Raw genomic sequence first — 27,488 nt, 5'->3', positions numbered from 1 at the left:
CTGATCACAGCTGATAAACCCATCTGTCTGAAGCGACTGGTTTTAAGGTGCCAGAAACCCACTTTTGCCCTTTCTCCTGTCAGTAGAAACTGTTCCCCTGGGCTGAGGAACTGCTTAGCACGAAGGGCAGTCAGGTAGGAGAAGCATTTGATCAGATCCACATTTACGCTGAGAAGAGGCTCTGTTGTGTCAAGTGGTGGGACATGTGTCAAGGTGAGCATCACCATGGTATTGGGTAGACTTGTCTCCAAAGGTGTCCAATGCTGTGGGACTGCTTCGTTGAGCATTTTTGCTCCGTCCGCCACAAAAGGCGGGACTTCCCCCGCGGTCACCCATTTCAATCCAACTTCCCATTCAGACCTGTCTGTCCACGGATCCCTCTACTGTCATGATGAGGCCTCTGAAAGATGGGAGCAGCAACTCCTCGTATTCTGTCTGGGTAGCCTCCAACCTGATGGCATGAACACCAATTTTCTCTAACTTTCAGTAATTACTCTCTTTCATTCCCCATTCTAACTCCCCTTTACCCCTTCTCTCCTCCTCACCTGCCCATCACCCCCCTCCTCCTTCTCTTTTTCCCATGGTCTCCTGTCTTGTAGCATCAGATTTCTTGTTCTTTTGCCTCTTACCTCTTCCACCTATCACCCCCCAGCTTCTTACTTCATCCACCCTCCACAAGCCTCCCACCTTCCCCCTTACTTGGTCTCACCTATCACCTGCCAGCTTGTACTCCTTCCCTTCCCCCTCCCTCCACCCATCACCTTAATCTGGCTTCTTCCCCCTTCCTTTCCTGTCCTGATGAAGGGTCACGGCCCAAAACGTTGACTGTTTATTCCTCTCCATAGATGCTGCCTGACCTGCTGAGTTCCTCCATGTTTTGTGTGTGTTGCTCCGGATTTCCAGCGTCTGCAGAATCTCTTGTGTTTTTGATAATGCTGCTTCCCTCTTCTTCCTCCACAGGACCTCTGGTCTGACTGATGATGGAGCGGTTCCTCTTCTCCCTGCTGGTGCTCAGCCTGGCCGTGAAGGCCCAACTTTGCCCAAAGCGCTGCATCTGCCAGAACCTCTCGCCTTCCCTCGCCATCCTCTGTGCCAAAACCGGGCTGCTCTTCGTGCCGCCGTTAATCGACCGGAGGACGGTGGAGCTGCGGCTGACCGATAACTTCATCACCACGGTGAGGAAGAAAGACTTTGCCAACATGACCAGCCTGGTGCACCTGACCTTGTCCAGGAACACCATCAGCCAGATCATGCCGCTGACCTTCGGTGACCTTCGAGGCCTCCGGGCTCTTCACCTGGACAGCAACAGGCTGACCAAGCTGGTGAATGAGCACCTGAAGGGTCTGGTGAACCTTCGCCACCTGATCCTCAACAACAATCAGCTCCACCACATCTCTGAGGGTTCCTTCAATGACTTCCTCACCTGCCTTGAGGACCTGGACCTATCCTACAACAACCTGGAGTATTTCCCCTGGGAGGCAATCGCCAAGATGGTCAACCTAAACACTTTGACCTTGGACCACAATCTCATCGACCACATAGAGGAAGGGACGTTCTCCGTCCTGCACAAGTTGTCCCGGTTGGACATGACATCGAACAGGTTGCAGAAACTTCCCCCTGACCCTCTCTTCTTAAGGACTCAGCTACTGGTCAATGCCAAGGGTGCTCAGTACTTCTCCCTGACTCTCAGCTTTGGGGGTAATCCTCTCCACTGTAACTGTGAACTATTGTGGCTCAGGCGTCTAACCCGGATGGATGACCTGGAGACCTGTGCGTCACCACCCCACTTGATGGGCAAGTATTTCTGGTCGATCTCCGAGGAGGACTTTGTTTGTGAGCCTCCTCTTATAACTCGGCTTCAGGCCACCAAGGTGTTTGTGGTGGAGGGTCAGGGAGTGACTCTCAAATGCAAAGCTATTGGTGATCCAGATCCCTCCATTCTCTGGAGCTCACCAGAGGGAAAGCTGGTATCGAACTCATCCAGAACAATCGTCTATGACAATGGAACCCTGGACATTCTGATCACCACACTCAAGGACAATGGCATGTTCACCTGCATTGCCTCCAACGCTGCGGGTGAGTCGGCCACCAACATCACCATTGGGATCATCCCACTCCCTCACCTGGTCAACTTCACGAGCCAGCAGAAAGAGCCTGCCCCAGGATCCTCGGACATCACCACTTCCACTAAATCAGGCTCCTCCTCCAACAGCAGTGACACCAAAAGCTCTCAGGAGAAGAAGGTGGTGGTGACAGACTTGAGCACGACATCTGCCCTGATCCGTTGGCCTTCTCAGCACCCCATCCCTAGGATCCGCATGTACCAAATTCAGTACAATAGCTCCACTGACAACACCCTGGTCTACAGGTGAGTGCTCAGAGTCGACAGCCGAAACAGTGATATAATCTCAGTGGTCACTTTATTAGGTACCTCTCATATTAGGTTCAATGTGTTGTGCATTCAGAAATGCTCTTCTGCACACCACTGTTGTAATGTGTGGTTATTTGAGTTACTGTCGCTTGAACCAGTCTGGCCACTCTCTTCTGATTTCTCTCATTAATAAGGCACTTTCACCCACAGAACTGCTATACACTGGATGTTTTTTTTTCATTTTATCAACCATTATCTGTAATCTCTAGATTGTTGTGCATGAAAAGCCCAGGAAATCAATTTCTGAGATACTCAAACCAACCTGCCAGGCACCTATCCCACTGTCAAAGTCACTTAGATCACATTTCTTCCCCACCCTGATGTTTGGTCTGAATGACAACTGAACCTCTTGACCATGTCTGCGTGCTTTTATGCATTGAGTTGCTGCCACGTGAATGGCTGCCTAGATATTTGCATTAAGGAGCAGGTGTACAGGTGTGCTCCTCTACATTGGTGAGACCTGTCATAAATTGGGGGACCGCTTCATCACGGGCCTCCACTCCATCCGCCAGGAGTGGAACTTCCCAGTGGCCAAACATTTTAATTCCAATTCTCATTCCCATTCCATCCTTTTGGTCCATGGCTTCCTCTTGTGCCAGGATGAGGCCTCCCACAAGATGGTGCAGCAACAACTTATATTCAGTCTGGGTAGCTTCCAATCTCATGGCATGAATATTGATTTCTCCTTCTGGTACACTAATTTTTCCCTTACCTCCCCTCCGCTCTTCTTCTATTCCCCTCTCTGGACCTCTTCTCACCTACCTATCACTTCCCCCTGAGTCCCCTCCTCTTTCCCTTTCTCCAATGGTCATCTCTTCTCTCCTATCAGATTCCTTCTGCTCCAACCCTTTACCTTTCCCACCTACTTGACTTCACCTATCACCTTATAGCTATTCTCCTTCCTTTTTATTCTAGCGTCTTTTCCCCTTCCTTTCCAGTTCTGAAGAAGGGTCTCAGCCCGAAATGGCGACTGTTTGCTCACTTCCATAGACCTGCTGAGTTCCTGCTGAGTGTGTTGCATTGGATTTCCAGCATCTGTAGAATCTCTTATGTTTTAGACAAATTGGATTGTTTTCTTTGGAGTGTAGGTGCCTTGTTTATCAAATTATGGGGGTAGAGATAGGGTGGATAGTCAGAGACTTCTTCCCAGGGTGGGAATGTCAAATCCAAGAGGGTATAGGTTTAAAGTGAGAAGTGGAAACTTTAATAGAGTTGTGAGGGGTAAGATCTTCTCCCTAGAGAGGGTTAAGAGCAACAAGTTCCAGGGAGTACACATCAAGGATGACCTCTTTGGTCCCTTAATAACCCCTCACAGAACAAGATGACACAACAGCACCTCCAATTCCTAAGGAGACGGAGGCAAGAGAGGCCCCCCCACCACCCTAACTGAATTTTACAGGAGCACCTTTGAGAGCGTCCTGACAAATTGCATCTCCATCTGGTACGGCATCAGCCGAGCATCGGCCTGAATGTCCCTACAAAGGACCGTGAGAACGGCTGGGAGAATTACAGGGGTTTCCCAACCGTTCATCGGGGATGGTCAGGAGCACTCGAGGATCCTACACATCCATCCAGCACCCTTTTTTACTTTGTACCATCAGGCAGGAGACTCCAATGCATAAAAACAAGAACAGTCACGATGAGAAACAGTTTCCTTCCTCAAACCTTTAGGCTTCAGAACTCCCTGCCGCATCAAGTTCGAAGTGTCACCGTTCATCTGTTCTGTACCCGACAATATTTAATTTATGCACTTTAATTCATTTATTTATTCATGATTCAGCTGTAAATTTTATTCTTACTTTCCTAAATTATTGTGTGTTATATGTGTGTTATGTGTACTACTGCACTTCACGCTCTGGTTCGGAGAAACGTCGTCTGATTTGGTGGTATATATGTAAATAGTTAAATGTCAATCGACTTGTCTTGACTTCTTTAACGCAGATAGAAGTGAGTGCCTGAAATGGGCTGCCCTACGGGCTGGTGTACGTAAATATTGAAGAGCGATTTTGATAGTCCATTGCACATTTAGAGTGCTGCGATATGAATCACACGTATGCAGATCGGTTGAGTTCAATTTGGCATCATGGCTAGCACAGATATTGGGCTGAAGGGCCTGTTCCGGTGCTATAATGTGTTTCTACGTTCTACATTTGGAGTGGCGCTGGTATCTGTCCTGTGCTTGGGGGGGCCTGTCAGTGGAGTGGTGAAATAGAGAGACCAGCTAATTCTGAAGTGCCTTCACAGTTAGCTCCAACCACTGCTTCTGGCTCCATTACGGCTTTCATATTTCTGTTTCTCTAGAGCACGTCGTGCAAGGAGGCTGCCTGTAGTCGCAGTACCCGGTAAAGCACAGGAGCAAAATCAGTTCACCTCGCACCTATATCACTACCTCAGATTAGAGTCATTGATCAAACAGTACAGAAGCAGGCCACTCGGCCCATCCAGTCCATGGTACACACAGTCAAAGAGCAAAATAGTAGGGAAGCAGGTTCATAGGCCCATCCAGTCCATTTGTACCTGGCTAGTCCCAATTTCCTGTGTTCAGCCTGTATCCCTACAAGCCCTCGCCCCCCCCCCCCCACCTCTGTGTATATCTCCAAGTACTTTGTAAATTACATTATTGTACCTCGCTCTGGCAGCTCATTCCTTACACTGACCACCCTCTGCGTGAAAATATGTCCCTCAGTTCCCCTTTAAATCTTTGCCCCTTGCACCCTAAATCTATACTTTATCCTATGCTGGGGGGAAAAAATCTGTTATCATCCACCTTATTTCCACCTATCATCATTTGCGACATTTCTTCAAGATTCTCTTATGTTTCAAGGGATAAAGACCCAGCCTGGCCAGTCTCTCCCTATTGCTGAGGCTCCGTTGTCCTGGCAAAATCCTCACAAATTGTCTCTGGTCTCTTATAGACCATAAGGTAAAGGAGAAAAATTAGGCCATTTGGCCCGTCAAGTCTGTCCTGCCATTTCATCATGGCTGATCCATTTTCTTCTCAGCCCCAATCTCTTGCCTTCTCCCCGTATCCCTTCATGCCCTGACCCATCAAGAATCCAACAACCACTATCTTAAATATACCCAATGACCTGGCCTCCACAGCTGCATGTGGCAACAGATTCCACAGATTCACCACTCTCCGGCTAAAGAAATTCCTCCTCATCTCTGTTCTAAAAGGATGACCCTCTATTCTGGGGCTGAGTCCTCTCGTCTTAGACTCCCCAACCATAGGAAACACCACTCCCCCCCACATCCTCTCAATCAAGACTTTTCACCATTTGATAAGCTAATGAGGTCACACCTCAGGCTAAAAGCCATCAAACACTCCTCATATGATAAGCCTTTCAACTCCGGAGTTATTTTCGTGAACCTCCTTTGAACCCTCTCCAGGTTTAGCACATCCTTTCTTAGATAAGGGGCCCAAAGCTGCTCTCAATACTCCACGTGAGGCCTCACCAGTGCTTTAAAAAGCCTCAACATTGCATCCTTGCTTTTCTATTTTAATCCTCTTGAAATAAACACTAACATCACATTTGCCTTCCGCAATACCAACTCATCCTGCAAATGAACCTTTTGGGAACTCCAGGTTAACTGTGCCTTTCACATAACAGGGTGACCAAAATTGCACACAGCACTCCAAGTGTGGCCTTCCGAACAACTTGTACGACTGCAACATATTGTCCCAGCTCCTACACTATGCCCTGATTGATGAAGGCCAATATGGTAGAATGCCTCTTTCACCACCACATCTACCCATGACTCTGCTTTCAGAGCCAATGGATTTGTACTACAAGGTCCCCCTGATCCATTACACTCTCTAGTGTCCCCCAGTTCATAGTGTAAATTTTATGCTGGTCTTGGACATCAGTAGAAGGTCCAAGAGCCTCAGGACTTGCACCACCAGGCTCAAGAACAGTTACTACCCCTCAACCATCAGGCTTCTGATTAACAGAGGATAACTACACTCACTTGCCCATCCAATGAGATGTTCCACAACCAATGGTCTCACGTTAAGGACCCTTTATCTTGTTATCTCAAGTTCGCATTATTTACTGCTATTTACTTATATCTTCATTTGCACAGTTTGTGCACGTTGGTCGATCTTCCATTGATCCTGCTATGGTTACTGTTTTATAGATTTGCTGAGTATGCCTGCAGGAAATTGAATCTCAGGGTTGTATATAGTGACATATCTGTACTTTGATAATAAAATTTACGTTGAACTTTGGATGTTTAGCCTGAGAGTGGTGAAGCTGTGGAATTCACTGGGTGCATTCAAGGCAGAGGTTGATAGATTCTGAAGTGGGCAGGACAGGAAGGGTGATGGGGAGAAGGCAGGAGACTGGGGCTGTAAGGAAAATTGGATCAACCATGATGAAATGGTGTAGCAGACTCAATAGGCCAAATGGCCTAATTCTGCTCCAATATCTCATGGCCTTATGGACTTTCCAAAATACATCACCTCACCCTTAACTGATTTAAAATCCATTTGCCACTCCTTGGCACACTTCCCAAACTGATACTCCTGCAGGTGGTGTCCATCTCTTCCTGGTGTGTCGCCTCTAGGAATGGTCCACAGACTAACCACAAACTGGAACCATACAGTAAGCTCAAATGTCAACACATTTAACCCAGCCAATAAAGTTTCTGGGATGGCTCATGTTATCTGAAAGCGTCATGACTATCTAGGACAATTTTAAAATATGTTTATGAATAGAGAAAATGAACACTGATGTGTTAAAGGAGTATAAAATCAGGTGAATATGCATTTTCACCCAAGCCCATGATGTCAAGAATGAGAAGGTGCTTGCTTTTATTATCAAGGCATTAGTTCAAAAGTCAAGAGGTTATGTTGCAACTTTATAAAACTCTGGTTAGGCCACATCTGGAGTTTTGCATACAATAATAGTCACCCCACTATAGGAAGGATGTTGAGGCTTTGGAGAGGGTGCAGAAGAGGTTTACCAGGATGCTGCCTGGTTTAGAGGGAATGTGCTATCACGAGAGGCTGGATAAACTTGGGTTGTTTTCTCTGGAGCGTCAGAGGCTGAGGGGAGATCTGATGGAGATCTATAAGATTATGAGTGGCGTAGATAGTGTGGATGGAGAATACCTATTTCCCGGGGTAGAGACGTCTAATATCAGAGGGCATGCATTGAAGATGAGAGGGGGTAGTTTCAAGGGGGATGTGAGGAATAAGTTTTTTACTCAGAGTGGTGGATGCCTGGATTGCCCTGCCTGGTGTGGTGTTAGAGGCAGATACATTAGAGGCTTTTCAGAGGTGTTTGGATAGGCACATGGAGTGAGGAAGATGGAGGGACATGGACATGGTGTAGATCAGAGGGATTAGTGTTTGGGCGTTTTTGATTTGCTTTTTAGCTGTTTCGGCAGAACACTGTGGGCCAAAGGATTTGTTCCTCGACTGTACTGGTCTATGTTCTGTGTTCTAAGGTGAGAAGGGAAAGGTTTAGTAGCAACCTTACACTGCATCACAGGACACAGATCCCCGATGCGCTCAGACTGATAAGGGGAACCTGAGGGGCAATGTCTTGTCTTGGAGGGTGGTAAGAATGTGGAAATGGTGGATGTGGGCCTGACTGCAACATTGAAGAGAAATTTGGATAGGTATATAATATATACGGAGGCCTGAGGAGGCCAATGGTCTTGGTGCAGGTTGGTGGGACTAGGTAGGATAACAGCTGGCACGAACTCGATGGGCTGAATGGCCTGTTTCTCTACATCTATAAAGATTTGAAAGATTAGCTGTATTTATCACAAGTGGGGGTGTCAGTGAGAACGAGCTAAGTTTACAACTCTCTGCAGCTTTCCATCCTGCAAAGGGACGGGGGCTCTACTGCACCGGATCGAAATACTGTAAGCTGCAGAGAGTTGTAAACTGAGTCAGCTCCATCATGGGCACTGGCCTCCGTAGTATCCAGGGCATCTTCAAGGAGAGATGTCTCAAAAAGGCGGCGACCATCATTAAGGACACCTCCCCCATCACCCAGGACAGGCCCTCTTCTCATTGCTACCATCCGGGAGGAGGTACAGGAGCCTGCAGGCACACACTCAGCGATTCAAGCAACACGCACAAAATGCTGGAGGAACTCAGCAGGCCAGGCAGCGTCGATGGAAAAGAGTGAACGGGCTGAGAGCCTTCAGCAGGACTAGATCTTGGCCCCAAACGTCGACTGTACCTTTCTCCTGACCCGCTGAGTTCCTCCAGCACCTTGTGTGCGTTGCTCGGATTTCCAGCGTCTGCAGATCTTCTCATGTGTGTGATTGGGCCTCAACGGTTCAGGAACAGCTTCTTCCCTTCCGCCATCCGACTTCTGAATGGACAATGAACTCATAAACACTACCCCGCTATCAGTTTTCGCACTGCTTGATTATGTAATTACTGTAATTCACGGTTTTTGTTTCGATTATTATATATTCCTTTGTACTGCTGCCGCAGTCAGCAGAAACGGGTGATTCCGGCGTGGCCACTCGCCTCCAGGAGCAGCGCACATGGGGAAGGGGACCCCTGATAAACCCAACCCCACATCGTTTGTTCCCACCTCAGCCCCAGATATCCCGAGCTGTCGATAACTTCAAAGAGACTAGGTACTCGCAACCTTGACATTCGCAAACATTCATAAACACTCAGAAGTGTTCGCAAATAATTGCAGTTTTTAAAACAGCAAAATTATTTTAGAAATTGAAAATAATTAAAACACTTAAAGCACTAGAAGCCACTAAACCGAACGCGTTGAAGTACATTTCAGTTATTTAAATATGTTTCAATTAGGGTAAAATTGTATAAATTAACAGGAAGTGGTCAGGTTCTCACTGTAGTGAAGTGGACAAGTTTGTTTGATGTTGTGGTGTCCGCCAAGCTTGGCAATTAGCTTGCAGAAGTGACACCCTCCGTGCGTGGTTGGCGTTTCTCTCTGGGACTCCTGGAGTTTATACAAACTCCCGTCCGCTTGCCACGGTCCTGACTGGCTGCCCCTTCAGTTGACCTTTCGGCTCGCGGCTCTCTGGCTCTTTGGGGCCCGCAGATGCCGTCTACTTCGGGAGCACGGAGACATGATCTCGGTACCTGAAGACCGAGATGGACACCGCCCTAACCGGGACACGGCAGAGGTTCTGGTGCAGGCAAACACGAAGCAGGGACGAGGAATTTCAGAGGTGTGGCTCTCTTCTGATCTCCGTAAAAACAAACATATCGGTATAGAACCCATAAGCGCCAAAGAAACGTGGAGCAATTTAAAGGTCGTCTGAAGGGGTAGCCAATCAGGACTGAGGCAAACGAATGGGGGTGGGGGGGGGGTATATAAACGTGAGTTACACTGGGTTCGGACTTTATGCCCTGGAGTGTGGAAAATGAGGGGAGATTTGATAGATACATACAAGTTATGATGGTGTGGAGGGGATAAATGCAAGCAGACTTTTTCCACTGAGTTTGGGTGGGACTATAGCTAGAGGTCATGGGTTAAGGGTGAAAGGTGAAATATTTGAGGGGGACTTCTTCACTCAGAGGCTGGTGAGGATGTGGAAGGAGCAGCCAGTAGAAGCGGAGGATGTGGGTTCCATTGCAACAGTTATGTGAAGAGTGTAGGTGTATGGGCAGGAGGGGTACAGAGGGCTATGGTCCAGGAGCTAGTTGATGGGATTAGGCAGAATAACGGTTTGGCATGGACTAGATGGGCTGATTCTGTTCTGTGCCGCTTTGTGACCCCATGGAGACTGCAGCCAGCTGGTATCCATTGCCCCGTTTCACAGGGAGTCCAGCACTGTCATGTTTGAGACCCTTATTGCACAGGTGATCCTCAGAAGTGATTCGGACCACGTTGGCCACTGGAAGAGGGGTCAGTGTCAGCCAGTGTTTAAGAATGTGGTCAGTCCTCATTAGAAAAATGTCACTGTTTGTTAATTATAAGCGATCATGGTCTTTCCCTGACCATGATTGTTCTTGGCAAATTTTTCTACAGAAGCGGCCTTCTTCTGGGCGGTGTCTTTACAGGACAGGTGACACCAGCTGTGGTCAATACTCCTCAGAGATTGTCTACCTGCCGTCAGTGGTCACATAACCAGGACTTGTGATATGAACTAGCTACTCATACAACCGTCCATCATCTACTCCCACAAGACCCTGATCGGAGCAGGGGGGAGGTGCTACACCTTGCCCAAGGGTGACCTGCAGGATAGCAGAGGCAAAGAGAGCCTTACATCTCCTCTGGTGACATAGTCCAAGCCGCCACCAGAAACATCACTGTGTTTCTCCACATTCGCTGGGTGTAGCAGTCTCTTCTAATCTCCAACCATCAACTTGTGCATGGGGAACGTCCCTCAACATCCTACCACAACTGAACTTCCAACAAACCTCCAGAAAAGGATACTGAGGACCAGGAGATCAGTGCTGAGTGTATAAAAATGTCAGGGCATTTAGAGGTCAAGGAGGAGAAAGTGTTGGGCCTCCTAATGAGTATTAAGGTGTGTAAGTCCCAGGGCCTGATAGGATTTACCTCAGGTTATTGAAGGAGGCAAGATGTGAGGTTACTGGGTCCTTAACCAGTATCTTCGTGTCCTGTCTGGGCACAGGCAAGGTCCTGGAGTACTGACCAGTGGCTAATGTTGTACCTTTATTTAAGAAGGGAACAAGGGAAAATCCTGAGAACTATAGACTGCTGAGTTGCACAACAGCAGTGGGGAAATAGTTGGAAAAAAAGGATGTTGAGACTTTGGAGAGGGTGCAGAAGAGGTTGACCAAGATGCTGCCTGGTTTAGAGGGTATGTGCTATCACGAGAGGCTGGATAATTTTGGCTTGTTTTCTCTGGAGCGTCAGAGGCTGAGGGGAGATCTGATGGAGGTTTACAAGATTATGAGAGGCACAGATCAAGTAGACAGGAAGAACCTTTCTCCAAGGGTAGAAATGTCTAATACCAGAGGGCATGAGTTGAAGGTGAGAGGGGGGTAGGTTCAAGGGGGATGTGAGGGGTAAGTTTTTTATTCAGAGTGGTGGATGTCTGGACTGCGCTGCCTGGTGTGGTGGTAGAGGCAAATACATTAGAGGCTTTTCAGAGTTGTTTGGATAGGCACATAGATGTAAGGAAGATGGAGGGATATGGACATGGTATAGGTAGGAGGGATTAGTATCCTGATGGCATAAACATCGATTTCTCTAATTTAAGGTAATTTTTGACCCTCCTCCTTCCATTCCCCCCCCCACCACCTATTCTTTTCTCTTGACCTGCATGTCACTCCGCCCCCCCACCCCCAACTTCCCTTTCTCCCATGGTCCACTCTCCTCTCCTATCAGTTCCTTCTACTTCAACCCTTTACCCTTTACACCTATCAACTTCCAGCTTCTCACTTCACCCCCTCCTGGCTTCACTAATTATCTGCCAGTTTATATTCTGTCCTCCTCTCCTATTCTGGCTTCTTCCCCCATTTTTTTCAGTCCTGGTGAAGGGTCTGGGTCTGAAACTGCTTATTCCTCTCCAAAGACACTGCCTGACCTGCTAAATTCCTCCACCATTTTGTGTATTGCTTCTCCTTATTTATAATCTCCTAGCGCAGAATTCAGTGCCCATCGTTCCTAGCATTTTTATCAGCCAACTGCTTGATGTCATTCCTTTCAGACTTGTCATGCTGTCTATTTTTACCCTCAGTCCCTGCATCTATTGCCCCAGGTGGTTCCTGTCCTGCTGCCACACCCTCCTGAGTAGCACTAATAAACCTCTATGCAAGTATATCAGTTCCTCTCCAATTCAGATGCAAACTCTCTTGTGTGTACAGGCCCCACCTGGGAAGAGAGCCACATGTTGATCTGCACTTCTGATTTTACTAGCATCTAGTATGGGCAGTAATCCTGCGATTACAACTCTGGGTGACTTGCTCTTTAAGTTTCTATCTTGCTGCTTAAAATCCCTTACAGGACCTTATCCCTGCTCATGGCGGGGGTGCTGAAGTTTACAGAGACTTGGCATGACATCTAAAACATCAACAGATTTCTATAACACACACAAAATGCTGGTGGAACACAGCAGGCCAGGCAGCATGTATAGGGAGAAGCGCTGTCGACGTTTCGGGCCGAGACCCTTCATCAGGACCAACTGAAAGGAAAGATAGTAAGAGATTTGAAAGTAGGAGGGGGAGGGGAAAATGCGAAATGATAGGAGAAGACCGGAGGGGGTGGGATGAAGCCAAGAGCTGGAAAGGTGATTGGCAAAAGGGATACAGAGCTGGAGAAGGGAAAGGATCATGGGACGGGAGGCCTCGGGAGAAAGAAAGGGGGAGGGGAGCACCAGAGGGAGATGGAGAACAGGCAGAGTGATAGGCAGAGAGAGAAAGAAAAAAAATGGTGGGGGAAATAAAAACTAAATATATCAGGGATGGGGTAAGAAGGGGAGGAGGGGCATTAATGGAAGTTAGAGAAGTCAATGTTCATTTTGCCACCAACCTCATAGTTCCCACACCCCGCACTTCCCGTTTCTACCTCCTACCCAAGATCCACAAACCTGCCTGTCCAGGTAGACCCATTGTCTCAGCTTGCTCCTGCCCCACCGAACTCATTTCTACATACCTTGACACTGTTTTATCCCCCCTTGTTCAATCCCTTCCCACCTATGTTCGTGACACTTCTCACGCTTTGAATTTTTTCAATGATTTTAAGTTCCCTGGCCCCCACCGCCTTGAGATACCCCACCCCCTCCGGTCTTCTCCTATCATTTCGCATTTTCCCCTCTCCGTCCTACTTTCAAATCTCTTACTATTTTTCCTTTCAGTTAGTCCTGACGGATGGTCTCGGCCCGAAACGTCGACAGTGCTTCTCTCTATAGATGCTGCCTGGCCTGTTGCGTTCCACCAGCATTTTGTGTGTGGTGCTTGAATTTCCAGCATCTGCAGATTTCCTCGTGTTTGCCAACAAATTTCTATAGATGTGTAGTGGAGAGTGTATTGACTGGCTGCATCTTGACCTGATATAGAAGCACCAATGCCTTTGAATATAAAATCCTACAAAAGGTAATGGATTTGGCTAGTAAAGCACGGGTAAAGCCTTCCCAAACATTGAGCACATCTACGTGAATTGCTGTCATAGGAAAGCAGCAACCATCATCAGAGATCCCCACCACCCAGGGCATGATCTCTTCTCACTGCTGCCATCAGGTAGAAAGTCACACCACCAGGCTCTGGAACAGTTTCTACTCCTCAACCAACTGCTCTTGAATTAAAGGGGGCAAGTACAGTCACTTGCCCCATCACTGAGATGTCCCCACAACCAATGATCTCACTTTAAGGACTCTTTATCTCATTATCTCATGTTGTTGTTATTTATTGCTATTTATTTATATTTGCATTTGCGTAGTTTGGTGTCCTCTGTACCCTGGATAGATAGATACTCAAACAGAGAGAGGAGAAATGGGCTAAAAATTCTATATCTGAATGCACGAAGTGTCAGAAATAAGGCGGATGAGCTTGAAGCCCAGGTGCGAATGGGTAACTATGATGTTGTTGGGATAACGGAGACATGGCTGCAGGGAGATCAGACCTGGGATATGAATGTACAAGGGTATGCGTGCTATCGTAGGGATGGAAATGTGGGCAGAGGGGGTGGGGTGGCCCTGTTGGTGAGGAATGAGATTCAGTCCTTTGCAAGGGGGGACATAGGGTCAGGAGAAGTAGAGTCTGTGTGGATAGAGCTGAGGAACAGTAAGGGCAAAAGGACCCAAATGGGTGTTGTCTACAGGCCACCAAACAGTAGCATGGATATTGGGTGCAAGTTGAATAGGGAGTTAACATTGGCATGTGGCAAAGGTAATGTCGCAGTAGTTATGGGGGATTTCAACATGCAGGTGAACTGGGAGAATCAGGTTGGTGCTGGACCACAGGATAGGGAGTTTGTAGAGTGCCTACGGGATGCATTCTTGGAACAGCTTGTACGAGAGCCGACCAGGGACAAGACTATTCTGGATTTAGTGTTATGTAATGAACAGGATTTGATAAGCGATCTTGCAGTAAAGGAGCCATTGGGAGGTAGTGATCATAATATGATGTTTTTATCTGCAATTTGAGAAGGATAAGGGCAGCTCAGAGGTGTCAGTGTTGCAGTTAAACAGGGGAAACTATGGAGCCATGAGGGAGGAGCTGGCCAAAGTTGACTGGACGGATAGCCTAGCAGAAAAGACAGTGGAACAGCAATGGCAGGTATTCTTGGGAATAATGCACAAGGTGCAAAATCAGTTCATCCCCCGGAGAAGGAAGGATTCAAAGGTGGGAAAGGGGCCACAGTGGTTGACAAAGGAAGTTAGAGATTGCATAGCATTAAAAAAAAGGAAGTATGACAGAGCTAAGGTGAGTGGGAGGACAGATGATTGGGAAGTTTTTAAGGAAAAACAGAACTTAACTAAAAAGGCAATACGGGGAGAAAAAGTGAGGTACGAACGCAAGCTAGCCAGGAATATAAAGGAAGATAGCAAAAGCTTTTTTAGGTATGTGAAGAGAAAGAAGATAGTTAAGAACAATGTTGGGCCCTTGAAGAATGAATTGGGTGAAATTGTTATGGGAAACAGAAATGGCAGAAGAATTTAATGTGTACTTTAGATCTGTTTTCACTAAGGAAGACACAAGCAATCTCCCAGATGTATGGATGGGCCAAGGACATAGGGTAACAGAGGAAATGAAACAGATTGACATTAGGAAGGAAACGGTGATGAGAAGACTGATGGGACTGAAGGCTGACAAATCCCCAGGTCCAGATGGTCTGCATCCTAGGGTACTAAAGGACGTGGCCCTGGAAATTGCGGATGCATTGGTAATCATTTTCCAATGTTCCTTAGATTCAGGATCAGTTCCTGAGGATTGGAGAATGGCTAATGTTATCCCACTTTTTAAGAAAGGAGGGAGGGAGAAAACAGAGAACTATCGACCTGTCAGCCTGACATCGGTGGTGGGGAAGATGCTAGAGTCCATTATTAAGGATGAAATAGTAGCATATCTAGATAGCAGTGATAGGATTGGGCCGAGCCAGCATGGATTTACCAAGGGTAAATCATGCTTGACTAATCTGTTGGAGTTTTTCGAGGATGTAACCAGGAAGTTAGACGGGGGAGATCCAGTGGATGTAGTGTACCTCGATTTTCAGAAGGCATTTGATAAGGTCCCAGATAAGAGATTGGTGGGTAAAATCAAAGCTCAGGGCATCGGGGGGAAGACATTGGCATGGATAGAAAACTGGTTGGCAGATAGAAAGCAAAGGGTAGAGGTGAATGGGTGTTTCTCGGAATGGCAGGTGGTGACTAGTGGGGTGCCACAGGGCTCGGTATTGGGACCACAGCTGTTTACAATTTACGTCAACGATTTGGATGAAGGCATTGAAAATAACATCAGCAAATTTGCTGATGATACTAAGCTGGGTGGCAGTGTGACATGTGATGAGGATGTTAGGAGAATTCAGGGTGACTTGGATAGGCTGGGTGAGTGGGCAGATACTTGGCAGATGGCGTTTAATGTGTATAAGTGTGAGGTTATCCACTTTGGGAGTAAGAACAGGAAGGCAGATTATTATCTGAATGGTGTAGAGATAGGTAAGGGAGTAATACAAAGAGATCTCAGAGTCCTTGTTCATCAGTCACTGAAGGTGAATGAGCAAGTGCAGCAGGCAGTGAAGAAGGCTAATGGAATGTTGGCCTTTATTACAAAGGGAATTGAGTACAAGAGCAAGGAAATCCTCTTGCATTTGTACAGAGCCCTGGTGAGACCACACCTGGAGTATTGTGTACAGTTTTGGTCTCCAGGGTTAAGGAAGGACATCCTGGCTGTAGAGGAAGTGCAGCGTAGATTCACGAGGTTAATTCCTGGGATGTCTGGACTGTCTTACGCAGAGAGGTTAGAGAGACTGGGCTTGTACACGCTGGAATTAAGGAGATTGAGAGGGGATCTGATTGAAACATATAAGATTATTAAGGGATTGGACAAGATAGAGGCAGGAAATATGTTCCAGATGCTGGGAGAGTCCAGTACCAGAGGGCATGGTTTGAGAATAAGGGGTAGGTCATTTAGGACAGAGTTAAGGAAAAACTTCTTCTCCCAGAGAGTTGTGGGGGGTCTGGAATGCACTGCCTCGGAAGGTAGTGGAGGCCAATTCTCTGGATGCTTTCAAGAAGGAGCGAGATAGGTATCTTATGGATAGGGGAATCAAGGGATATGGGGACAAGGCAGGAACCGGGTATTGATAGTAGTTGATCAGCCATGATCTCAAAATGGCAGTGCAGGCTCGAAGGTCCGAATGGTCTACTTCTGCACCTATTGTCTATTGTCTGTATAGGTACTTTACTGATCCCAAAGGAAATTAGAGTATAACAGGAGCATTACAAGTGCTCAGATACACAAGTGAACTAGTATTAGAAAAGAGGAGGGGGGTCATTAGTTCCCCAGCTATAGGTTGACCCATTATAGAGCCTAATGTTCGAGGGTAAGAATGATCTCATAGCACTCTTTGGAACAGTGCAGTTGCCTTAATCTATTACTAAAAACATTTCACTGTTCAGCTAAGGCGGCATGCAGAGGGGAGGGTAAGAAACATTGCCCTGAATTGCCACAATTGTCCATAGGGTCCTTTGTTCTACAACAGCCTCCAGTGTGTCCAGTTTTACTCCTATAACAGATTGATCCTCTTTGCATCACCCATGTTGAAGCCATTGTCCCAGCACACCACGGCATAGAAGATTGATCTGGTGACAACGGACTGGTAGAACATGTGAAGGAGAGGCCTGCATACTGCAAAGGACCTCAGTCTCCTCAGGAAGGAGAGGCAACCCTGGCCCATCTTGTATATAGCCTCTGTGTCAAGCCTGTCACCCAGGTGCAGCCCCATGTACTTGTAGTTGATCTTTCATTGATCCTGTTATAGTTGTTATTCTATAGATTGGCTGAGAATGCCCACAAGACGATGAATCTCAGGGTTGTATATGGTGACATATATATACTTCCATCATAAAATTTTCTTTGAACTTTGGTACCAAAATGGACCACAATCTCTGGATGTTCACCTACCCCTCTCAGATTGCCTTGTGAATGTTGTGAGACATCCTTGACCCTGGCACCAGGGAGACAGCATACTGTAGTATTTCCGAATAAAACATGGGAGAATCATTTTCTGTGCTTAACAAAAGCCACAGCCCTTTACTTCCATTACGAGCAAACCAAAAGCAGTCACCTGAAACTGAAGTCATTATGTCAGACGTCGTCTCTTAAAGTGAACAAAACAATGCAATGCCAGCGTCTGTGAATTATGTAGAACTGTTACTATTATAAACTATGTGTGTCACCTGATACCCATTATGTTACCCATCATAGAGCATTAACTAGGGCTACAGAAATACTTACCTGTGCCCCTGACTGTCTGAGGTCTTTGTTGATCAGGGTCGACCATAGAGGTTGGGTCCTAGCTGTCGATACACAAGCCTGGGCAGTACAATATGGAGAGCAAGTTGCTGCCCATGTAGCAAGATCCCCCTCTCCACACATCTGATGAACCCAACAGAATGGCAGAGACCGATACAGTTTGGCACCAGCAGCATCACGGGAGTTACCAGTCAACGATGAATGCAATGTTGGACTGCTTTATGGGCTCCAGCTCCGGATTTTTCCTGCAGGGGTTAATTCCTGAAGACTTCCTCATGAGTGGGTACAGCGGCAAGGGGGCAGCGGAGTCTTGAGATCAGAGTTTTCCTTCTCCTCGATGAGCTGCCAGTTGCGGCTGACGAGCCCCGTCTGCCCAAAGCGACTGGTTTTAAGGCGCCAGTAACCCACCTTGGCCCCTTTTCCTGTCGGTGGAAACGGTTTCGCTGGGCTTAGTAGCTCAGCCACACGTGAAGGCCAGGAGCTGGACTTGGTTGTCAGAGGTTATTTGAGATGCACACTGCTGGGAGTGGAGCATTGAATAGGTAGTGGGAGCTTATCCCCGTTGCCACCTTCGGAACCAACGAGCTCCTTCCTATTGAGTCCCCAGTCACCAGCACTCTGCCTGACCTCACCCTTTCCTTCTTTGCCTCAGAGCTGTGCACGGTGTCCCCAACCCAGTTACTGGTGCTGGCCTCTGGAAGATTACCCTGCCAACAGTATCCAAAGGGATAGACCTGTTACAATGAGAAATGACCACAGCACTGTCTGCTTACTTCCTTTGTTGCACCATCCACCGCGACCCCTGATCAGGGTCATGTGAAGCCACGGGAGCAGCTGGTGCATATCACAAGTCCTGGCTATGTCAGGCACACAACCTCTGAAGAGTGTTGATAATAGCTTGGGTCACCCATCTTGTAAAGACACTGCCCAGAAGAAGGCAATGGCAAACCACTTCTGGACATGGAAAGACTACGATCACAAATAAACAAGTTAACAAGTGAACAGATCTGTTTTTCTACCTGCATGTTACCTCTGTCTCTTCGCTGAAAACTTTTGAGCCAAAGCCTGAGCTCCAAACTCTCACACCGCCCACTCTCACACTGTCCACTCTCACCTTGGTCCACATCTCACACTGGCCACTTTCACAGTGTCCACTCTCACTTTGGTCCACCTCTCACACTGTCCACTCTCACACTGTCCACTCTCACCTTGGTCCACCTCTCACACTGTCCACTCTCACCTTGGTCCACCTCTCACACTGTCCACTCTCACACTGGCCCACTCTCACCTTGGTTCACCTCTCACACTGTCCACTCTCACCTTGGTCCACCTCTCACACTGTCCACTCTCACACTGGCCCACTCTCACACTATCTTACTCTCACTTTGATCCACCTCTCACACTGTCCACTCTCACACTGTCCACTCTCACCTTGGTCCACCTCTCACACTGTCCACTCTCACACTGGCCCACTCTCACCTTGGTTCACCTCTCACACTGTCCACTCTCACCTTGGTCCACCTCTCACACTGTCCACTCTCACACTGTCCACTCTCACCTTGGTCCACCTCTCACACTGTCCACTCTCACACTGGCCCACTCTCACACTATCTTACTCTCACCTTGGTCCACCTCTCACACTGGCCAGTTTCACATTGACCAGTCTCACACTGTCCACTCTCATCTTGGTCCACCTCTCACACTGTCCACTCTCACACTGGCCACTCTCACACTGGCCCACTCTCACACCGCTCACCCTCACACTGGCCAGTTTCACATTGACCACTCTCACAATGTCCACTCTCACATTGACCATTCTCACATTGACCACTCTCACAATGTCCACTCTCACATTGACCATTCTCACAATGTCCACTCTCACATTGACCATTCTCACATTGACCACTCTCACATTGACCACTCTCACAATGTCCACTCTCACACTGTCCACTCTCACATTGACCACTCTCACATTGACCACTCTCACAATGTCCACTCTCACATTGACCACTCTCACATTGACCACTCTCACATTGACCACTCTCACAATGTCCACTCTCACAATGTCCACTCTCACAATGTCCTTTCTCACATTGACCACTCTCACATTGACCAGTCTCACAATGTCCACTCTCACATTGACCACTCTCACATTGACCACTCTCACAATGTCCACTCTCACACTGGCCCACTCTCACATTGACCACTCTCACATTGACCACTCTCACAATGTCCACTCTCACAATGTCCATTCTCACATTGACCACTCTCACATTGACCACTCTCACATTGACCACTCTCACAATATCCACTCCCACATTGACCACACTCACATTGACCAGTCTCACAATGTCCAGTCTCACACTGTCCACTCTCACATTGACCATTCTCACATTGACCACTCTCACATTGTCCACTCTCACACTGGCCCACTCTCACATTGACCACTCTCACAATGTCCACTCTCACATTGACCACTCTCACTTTGACCACTCTCACAATGTCCACTCTCATAATGTCCATTCTCACATTGACCACTCTCACATTAACCACTCTCACAATATCCACTCCCACATTGACCACACTCACATTGACCAGTCTCACAATGTCCAGTCTCACACTGTCCACTCTCACATTGACCATTCTCACATTGACCACTCTCACATTGTCCACTCTCACACTGGCCCACTCTCACATTGACCACTCTCACAATGTCCACTCTCACATTGACCACTCTCACTTTGACCACTCTCACAATGTCCACTCTCATAATGTCCATTCTCACATTGACCACTCTCACATTAACCACTCTCACAATATCCACTCCCACATTGACCACACTCACATTGACCAGTCTCACACTGTCCACTTTCACATTGACCACTCTCACAATGTCCACTCTCACATTGACCACTCTCACATTGATCAGTCTCACACTGTCCACTTTCACATTGTCCACTCTCACACTGTCCACTCTCACATTGACCACTCTCACAATGTCCATTCTCACATTGACCACTCTCACAATGTCCACTCTCACATTGACCATTCTCACATTGACCACTCTCTCAATGTCCATTCTCACATTGACCACTCTCACAATGTCCATTCTCACATTGACCACTCTCACATTGACCACTCACAATGTCCACTCTCACATTGACCACTCTCACATTGACCACTCTCACAATGTCCATTCTCACATTGACCACTCTCACATTGACCAGTCTCACAATGTCCACTCTCACACTGTCCACTCTCACAATGTCCACTCTCACATTGACCACTCTCACAATGACCACTCTCACATTGACCACTCTCACAATATCCACTCCCACATTGACCACACTCACATTGACTAGTCTCACACTGTCCACTTTCACATTGACCACTCTCACAATGTCCACTCTCACATTGACCACTCTCACATTGATCAGTCTCACACTGTCCACTTTCACATTGACCACTTTCACAATGTCCACTCTCACACTGTCCACTCTCATATTGTCCACTCTCACATTGACCACTTTCACAATGTCCACTCTCACACTGTCCACTCTCACACTGTCCACTCTCATATTGACCACTCTCACATTGACCACTCTCACACTGTCCACTCTCACACTGTCCACTCTCACATTGTCCACTCTCACATTGACCACTCTCACACTGTTCACTCTCACATTGACCACTCTCACATTGACCACTCTCACATTGACCAGTCTCACACTGTCCACTCTCACATTGACCACTCTCACACTGTCCATTCTCACATTGACCACTCTCACATTGACCACTCTCACACTGTCCACTCTCACATTGACCACTCTCACACTGTTCACTCTCACATTGACCACTCTCACATTGACCACCCTCACATTGACCAGTCTCACACTGTCCACTCTCACATTGACCACTCTCACATTGACCACTCTCACACTGTCCACTCTCACATTGACCACTCTCACATTGACCACTCTCACATTGACCAGTCTCACATTGACCACTCTCACATTGACCAGTCTCACACTGTCCACTCTCACATTGTCCACTCTCACATTGACCAGTCTCACATTAACCACTCTCACATTGACCAGTCTCACATTGACCACTCTCACATTGACCACTCTCACATTGTCCACTCTCACATTGACCACTCTCACATTGACCAGTCTCACACTGTCCACTCTCACATTGACCACTCTCACATTGACCATTCTCACACTGTTCACTCTCACATTGACCACTCTCACATTGTCCACTCTCACATTGACCATTCTCACACTGTTCACTCTCACATTGACCACTCTCACATTGTCCACTCTCACATTGACCACTCTCACATTGACCACTCTCACACTGTTCACTCTCACATTGACCACTCTCACATTGTCCACTCTCACATTGACCACTCTCACACTGTCCACTCTCACATTGTCCACTTTCACAATGTCCACTCTCACACTGTCCACTCTCACAATGACCACTCTCACATTTACCAGTCTCACACTGTCCACTCTCACATTGACCACTCTCACATTGACCAGTCTCACAATGTCCACTCTCACACTGTCCACTCTCACACTGTCCACTCTCACATTGTCCACTCTCACACTGACCCACTCTCACACGGGCCCACTCTCACACTGGTCCACAGTCACACGGGCCCACTCTCACACTGGCCCACACTCACACTGGTCCACAGTCACACTGGTCCACACTCACACTGGCCCACAGTCACACGGGCCCACACTCACACGGGCCCACTCTCACACTGGCCCATTCTCACACTGGCCCACTCTCACACTGGCCCACAGTCACACGGGCCCACAGTCACACGGGCCCACTCTCGCACTGGCCCACTCTCACACTGGCCCACACTCACACGGGCCCACAGTCACACGGGCCCACACTCACACTGGTCCACAGTCACACGGGCCCACTCTCACACTGGCCCACACTCACACTGGTCCACAGTCACACGGGCCCACTCTCACACTGGCCCACACTCACACTGGTCCACAGTCACACTGGCCCACACTCACACTGGCCCACAGTCACACAGGCCCACTCTCACACTGGCCCACTCTCACACTGACCCATTCTCACACTGGCCCACTCTCACACTGGTCCACAGTCACACGGGCCCACTCTCACACCGGCCCACACTCACACTGGTCCACAGTCACACGGGCCCACACTCACATGGGCCCACTCTCACACTGGCCCACAGTCACACTGACCCATTCTCACACGGGCCCACTCTCACACTTGCCCACAGTCACACTGACCCACTCTCACACTGGCCCACACTCACACTGGTCCACAATCACACGGGCCCACACTCACACGGGCCCACTCTCACACTGGCCCACAGTCACACTGACCCACTGTCACACTGGCCCACACTCACACTGGTCCACAGTCACACGGGCCCACACTCACACGGGCCCACTCTCACACTGACCCATTCTCACACGGGCCCACTCTCACACTGGCCCACAGTCACACGGGCCCACACTGGCCCACACTCACACGGGCCCACTCTCACACTGGCTGTGGTGAACTAGATATACCTGTCTGACTGCTCCTGTGGCTCCTCCCACAGACCCTGCTGACTGCTCCTGTGGCTCCTCCCACAGACCCCTGTATAAAGGTGACTGTGGGCTGCTGCTCTCCCTCATTTTCCCCAGGATGTAGTGCTGTTTATTCTTCCAGTCAATAAAAGCCGATATCTCACTTCCTAAGTTTCAGCGTGAGTTATTGATGGTGCATCAATTTTATTGACTGGAAGTTACAACATGGAAACTGTTTTACGCCCAGAACGCTTAGATTTGGACCCCCTACCCCGCATCGCGGATATGGTCAACCAGATAGCTCAGTACAAGGTGTACTCGACAATTGATCTGAAATCTGCTTATCACCAGCTCCCCATCCGCCCGGAGGACCGCCCCTACACCGCCTTCGAGGCGGGTGGCAGGCTCTATCACTTTCTGCGCGTCCCATTTGGTGTCACAAATGGGGTCTCAGTCTTCCAGAGGGAGATGGACCGGATGGTGGACCAGTACAAACTGAAGGCCACATTTCCCTATCTAGATAACATCACCATCTGTGGTCGCGACTGGTCGGATCATGACGCCAACCTCCAACGATTTTTCCAAGTGGCCGATGCTTTGAACCTCACTTATAACAAGGACAAGTGTGTGTTCAGAACCACACGACTCGCTATCCTTGGGTATGTCGTGGAGAACGGGGTCATTGGCCCTGACCCCGACTGTATGCGCCCCCTGTTAGAACTTCCTCTTCCCACCACTCTCAAGGCCCTCCGGCGGTGTCTGGGTTTTTTTTCCTATTACGCCCAATGGGTCCCCCATTACGCAGACAAGGCCCGCCCCCTGGTCCGGTCTACCACTTTTCCCCTCTCTGCCGAGGCTGAATGTGGTGAACTAGATATACCTGTCTGACTGCTCCTGTGGCTCCTCCCACAGACCCTGCTGACTGCTCCTGTGGCTCCTCCCACAGACCCCTGTATAAAGGCGACTGTGGGCTGCTGCTCTCCCTCATTTTCCCCAGGATGTAGTGCTGTTTATTCTTCCAGTCAATAAAAGCCGATATCTCACTTCCTAAGTCTCAGCGTGAGTTATTGATGGTGCATCACTGGCGCACAGTCACACGGGCCCACTCTCACACTGACCCACACTCACACAGGCCCACTCTCACACTGGCCCACACTCACACGGGCCCACTCTCACACTGGCCCACAGTCACACTGACCCATTCTCACACGGGCCCACTCTCACACTTGCCCACAGTCACACTGACCCACTCTCACACTGGCCCACACTCACACTGGTCCACAATCACACGGGCCCACACTCACACGGGCCCACTCTCACACTGGCCCACAGTCACACTGACCCACTGTCACACTGGCCCACACTCACACTGGTCCACAGTCACACGGGCCCACACTCACACGGGCCCACTCTCACACTGACCCATTCTCACACGGGCCCACTCTCACACTGGCCCACAGTCACACGGGCCCACACTGGCCCACACTCACACGGGCCCACTCTCACACTGGCTGTGGTGAACTAGATATACCTGTCTGACTGCTCCTGTGGCTCCTCCCACAGACCCTGCTGACTGCTCCTGTGGCTCCTCCCACAGACCCCTGTATAAAGGTGACTGTGGGCTGCTGCTCTCCCTCATTTTCCCCAGGATGTAGTGCTGTTTATTCTTCCAGTCAATAAAAGCCGATATCTCACTTCCTAAGTTTCAGCGTGAGTTATTGATGGTGCATCAATTTTATTGACTGGAAGTTACAACATGGAAACTGTTTTACGCCCAGAACGCTTAGATTTGGACCCCCTACCCCGCATCGCGGATATGGTCAACCAGATAGCTCAGTACAAGGTGTACTCAACAATTGATCTGAAATCTGCTTATCACCAGCTCCCCATCCGCCCGGAGGACCGCCCCTACACCGCCTTCGAGGCGGGTGGCAGGCTCTATCACTTTCTGCGCGTCCCATTTGGTGTCACAAATGGGGTCTCAGTCTTCCAGAGGGAGATGGACCGGATGGTGGACCAGTACAAACTGAAGGCCACATTTCCCTATCTAGATAACATCACCATCTGTGGTCGCGACTGGTCGGATCATGACGCCAACCTCCAACGATTTTTCCAAGTGGCCGATGCTTTGAACCTCACTTATAACAAGGACAAGTGTGTGTTCAGAACCACACGACTCGCTATCCTTGGGTATGTCGTGGAGAACGGGGTCATTGGCCCTGACCCCGACTGTATGCGCCCCCTGTTAGAACTTCCTCTTCCCACCACTCTCAAGGCCCTCCGGCGGTGTCTGGGTTTTTTTTCCTATTACGCCCAATGGGTCCCCCATTACGCAGACAAGGCCCGCCCCCTGGTCCGGTCTACCACTTTTCCCCTCTCTGCCGAGGCTGAATGTGGTGAACTAGATATACCTGTCTGACTGCTCCTGTGGCTCCTCCCACAGACCCTGCTGACTGCTCCTGTGGCTCCTCCCACAGACCCCTGTATAAAGGCGACTGTGGGCTGCTGCTCTCCCTCATTTTCCCCAGGATGTAGTGCTGTTTATTCTTCCAGTCAATAAAAGCCGATATCTCACTTCCTAAGTCTCAGCGTGAGTTATTGATGGTGCATCACTGGCGCACAGTCACACGGGCCCACTCTCACACTGACCCACACTCACACAGGCCCACTCTCACACTGGCCCACACTCACACGGGCCCACTCTCACACTGGCCCACACTCACACGGGCCCACTCTCACACTGGCCCACTCTCACACTGACCCATTCTCACACTGGGCCATTCTCACACGGGCCCACTCTCACACTGGCCCACTCTCACACTGACCCATTCTCACACTGGGCCATTCTCACACGGGCCCACTCTCACACTGGCCCACACTCACATGGGCCCACTCTCACACTGGCCCACACTCACACTGGCCCACTCTCACACTGACCCATTCTCACACTGGGCCATTCTCACACGGGCCCACTCTCACACTGGCCCACACTCACACTGGCCAGTCCCACACTGGCCCACTCTCACGCTGTGTAAATTCTCAAACATTTTCAAACCTAATGACTATTCACTCAGGTGAACACAAAAATGTCACTGGCCTCAGAGAGAGTCATCAGCAGCGTAATTTGAAATGGAAAGTTGAAATAGAAAGTAATTGCAACAATGAGAAAAGTAATGATTTGGAATTTTCAGTGTTGGTAGTTGATGGGGGAGTACATTTGTCAGTGGTGTATTGAAGCAGAAATATATTCCCATTATAACTGTGGTTGCCTCTCATTTTGAAATGTCATGTCAAACCCACACAAAGTTAATAGAATGCACAGACCACTACCAGAAATATTCAAACCTGGAAAAGAATGCAACCACATTTCATAAGAAATAGGGAGCTTTAGCATTTATCTAACCTACTGCTGTCTCGGCACTGGGATAGGTGACAGGACCAGGTAGACAAGACTGTTACTGCCTGGAGAAGACATAACAGGACAGTGTTGAGAGGGCTGAAGTCCATTATTCCCCACTCACTGGGAGTCTGTGATAAAAAACAGGGACACAGGGAGTTTTAAATCTCACCTAACCTAAACTGTTCATGTCATTGCTGTGTGTGATATACATACACACATATATATAACCCCCACTATTCCTGCCCTTGGAGTGTGTGATCAGACAGTGTAGACAGAGTTTGATATGTATATATCCAGCACTGTCCCTACCCTGGGAGTGTGAGATCAGGCAGTGTAGAGGGAGTATGATACTGTATATATATATTGCACTGTTCCTACCCTGGGAGAGTGTGATTAGACAGTGTAGAGGGAGTATGATACTGTATATATTCTGTACAGTCCTTACCCTGGGAGTGTGAGATCAGAGAGTGTAGACAGAGTTTGATATGTATATGTCCTGCACTGTCCCTTCCCTGGGAGTGTGTGATCAGGCAGTGTAGAGGGAGTAGATACTGTATATACCCTGCTCTGTCCCTACACTGGGAGTGTGAGATCAGGCAGTGTAGAGGGAGTATGATATGTATATATCCTGCACTGTCCCTACCCTGGGAGTGTGTGATCAGGCAGTGCGGAGGGAGTATGATATGTATA

The 27,488-nt window shown here is 48.6% G+C and overlaps 1 protein-coding gene across 2 annotated transcripts in view; it reads left to right on the top strand.

Moving 5' to 3' along the window:
• The window catches only part of LOC140737330 (leucine-rich repeat and fibronectin type III domain-containing protein 1-like), a 539,382-nt gene that overhangs the window by 264,046 nt on the left and 247,848 nt on the right, over positions 1-27,488 (top strand). For both annotated transcript variants that reach the window (XM_073063762.1, XM_073063764.1), the window contains exon 2: positions 961-2,368. In XM_073063762.1, the coding sequence (XP_072919863.1) occupies positions 978-2,368 (1,391 nt within the window). In that variant the 5' untranslated portion in view covers positions 961-977. The remainder of the gene's footprint in view (positions 1-960; positions 2,369-27,488) is intronic.

The sequence above is a fragment of the Hemitrygon akajei genome, chromosome 12 (genome assembly GCF_048418815.1).
Source record: "Hemitrygon akajei chromosome 12, sHemAka1.3, whole genome shotgun sequence".
Lineage (NCBI taxonomy): Eukaryota > Metazoa > Chordata > Chondrichthyes > Myliobatiformes > Dasyatidae > Hemitrygon > Hemitrygon akajei.
This window is presented reverse-complemented; position numbering and strand designations above follow the sequence as displayed.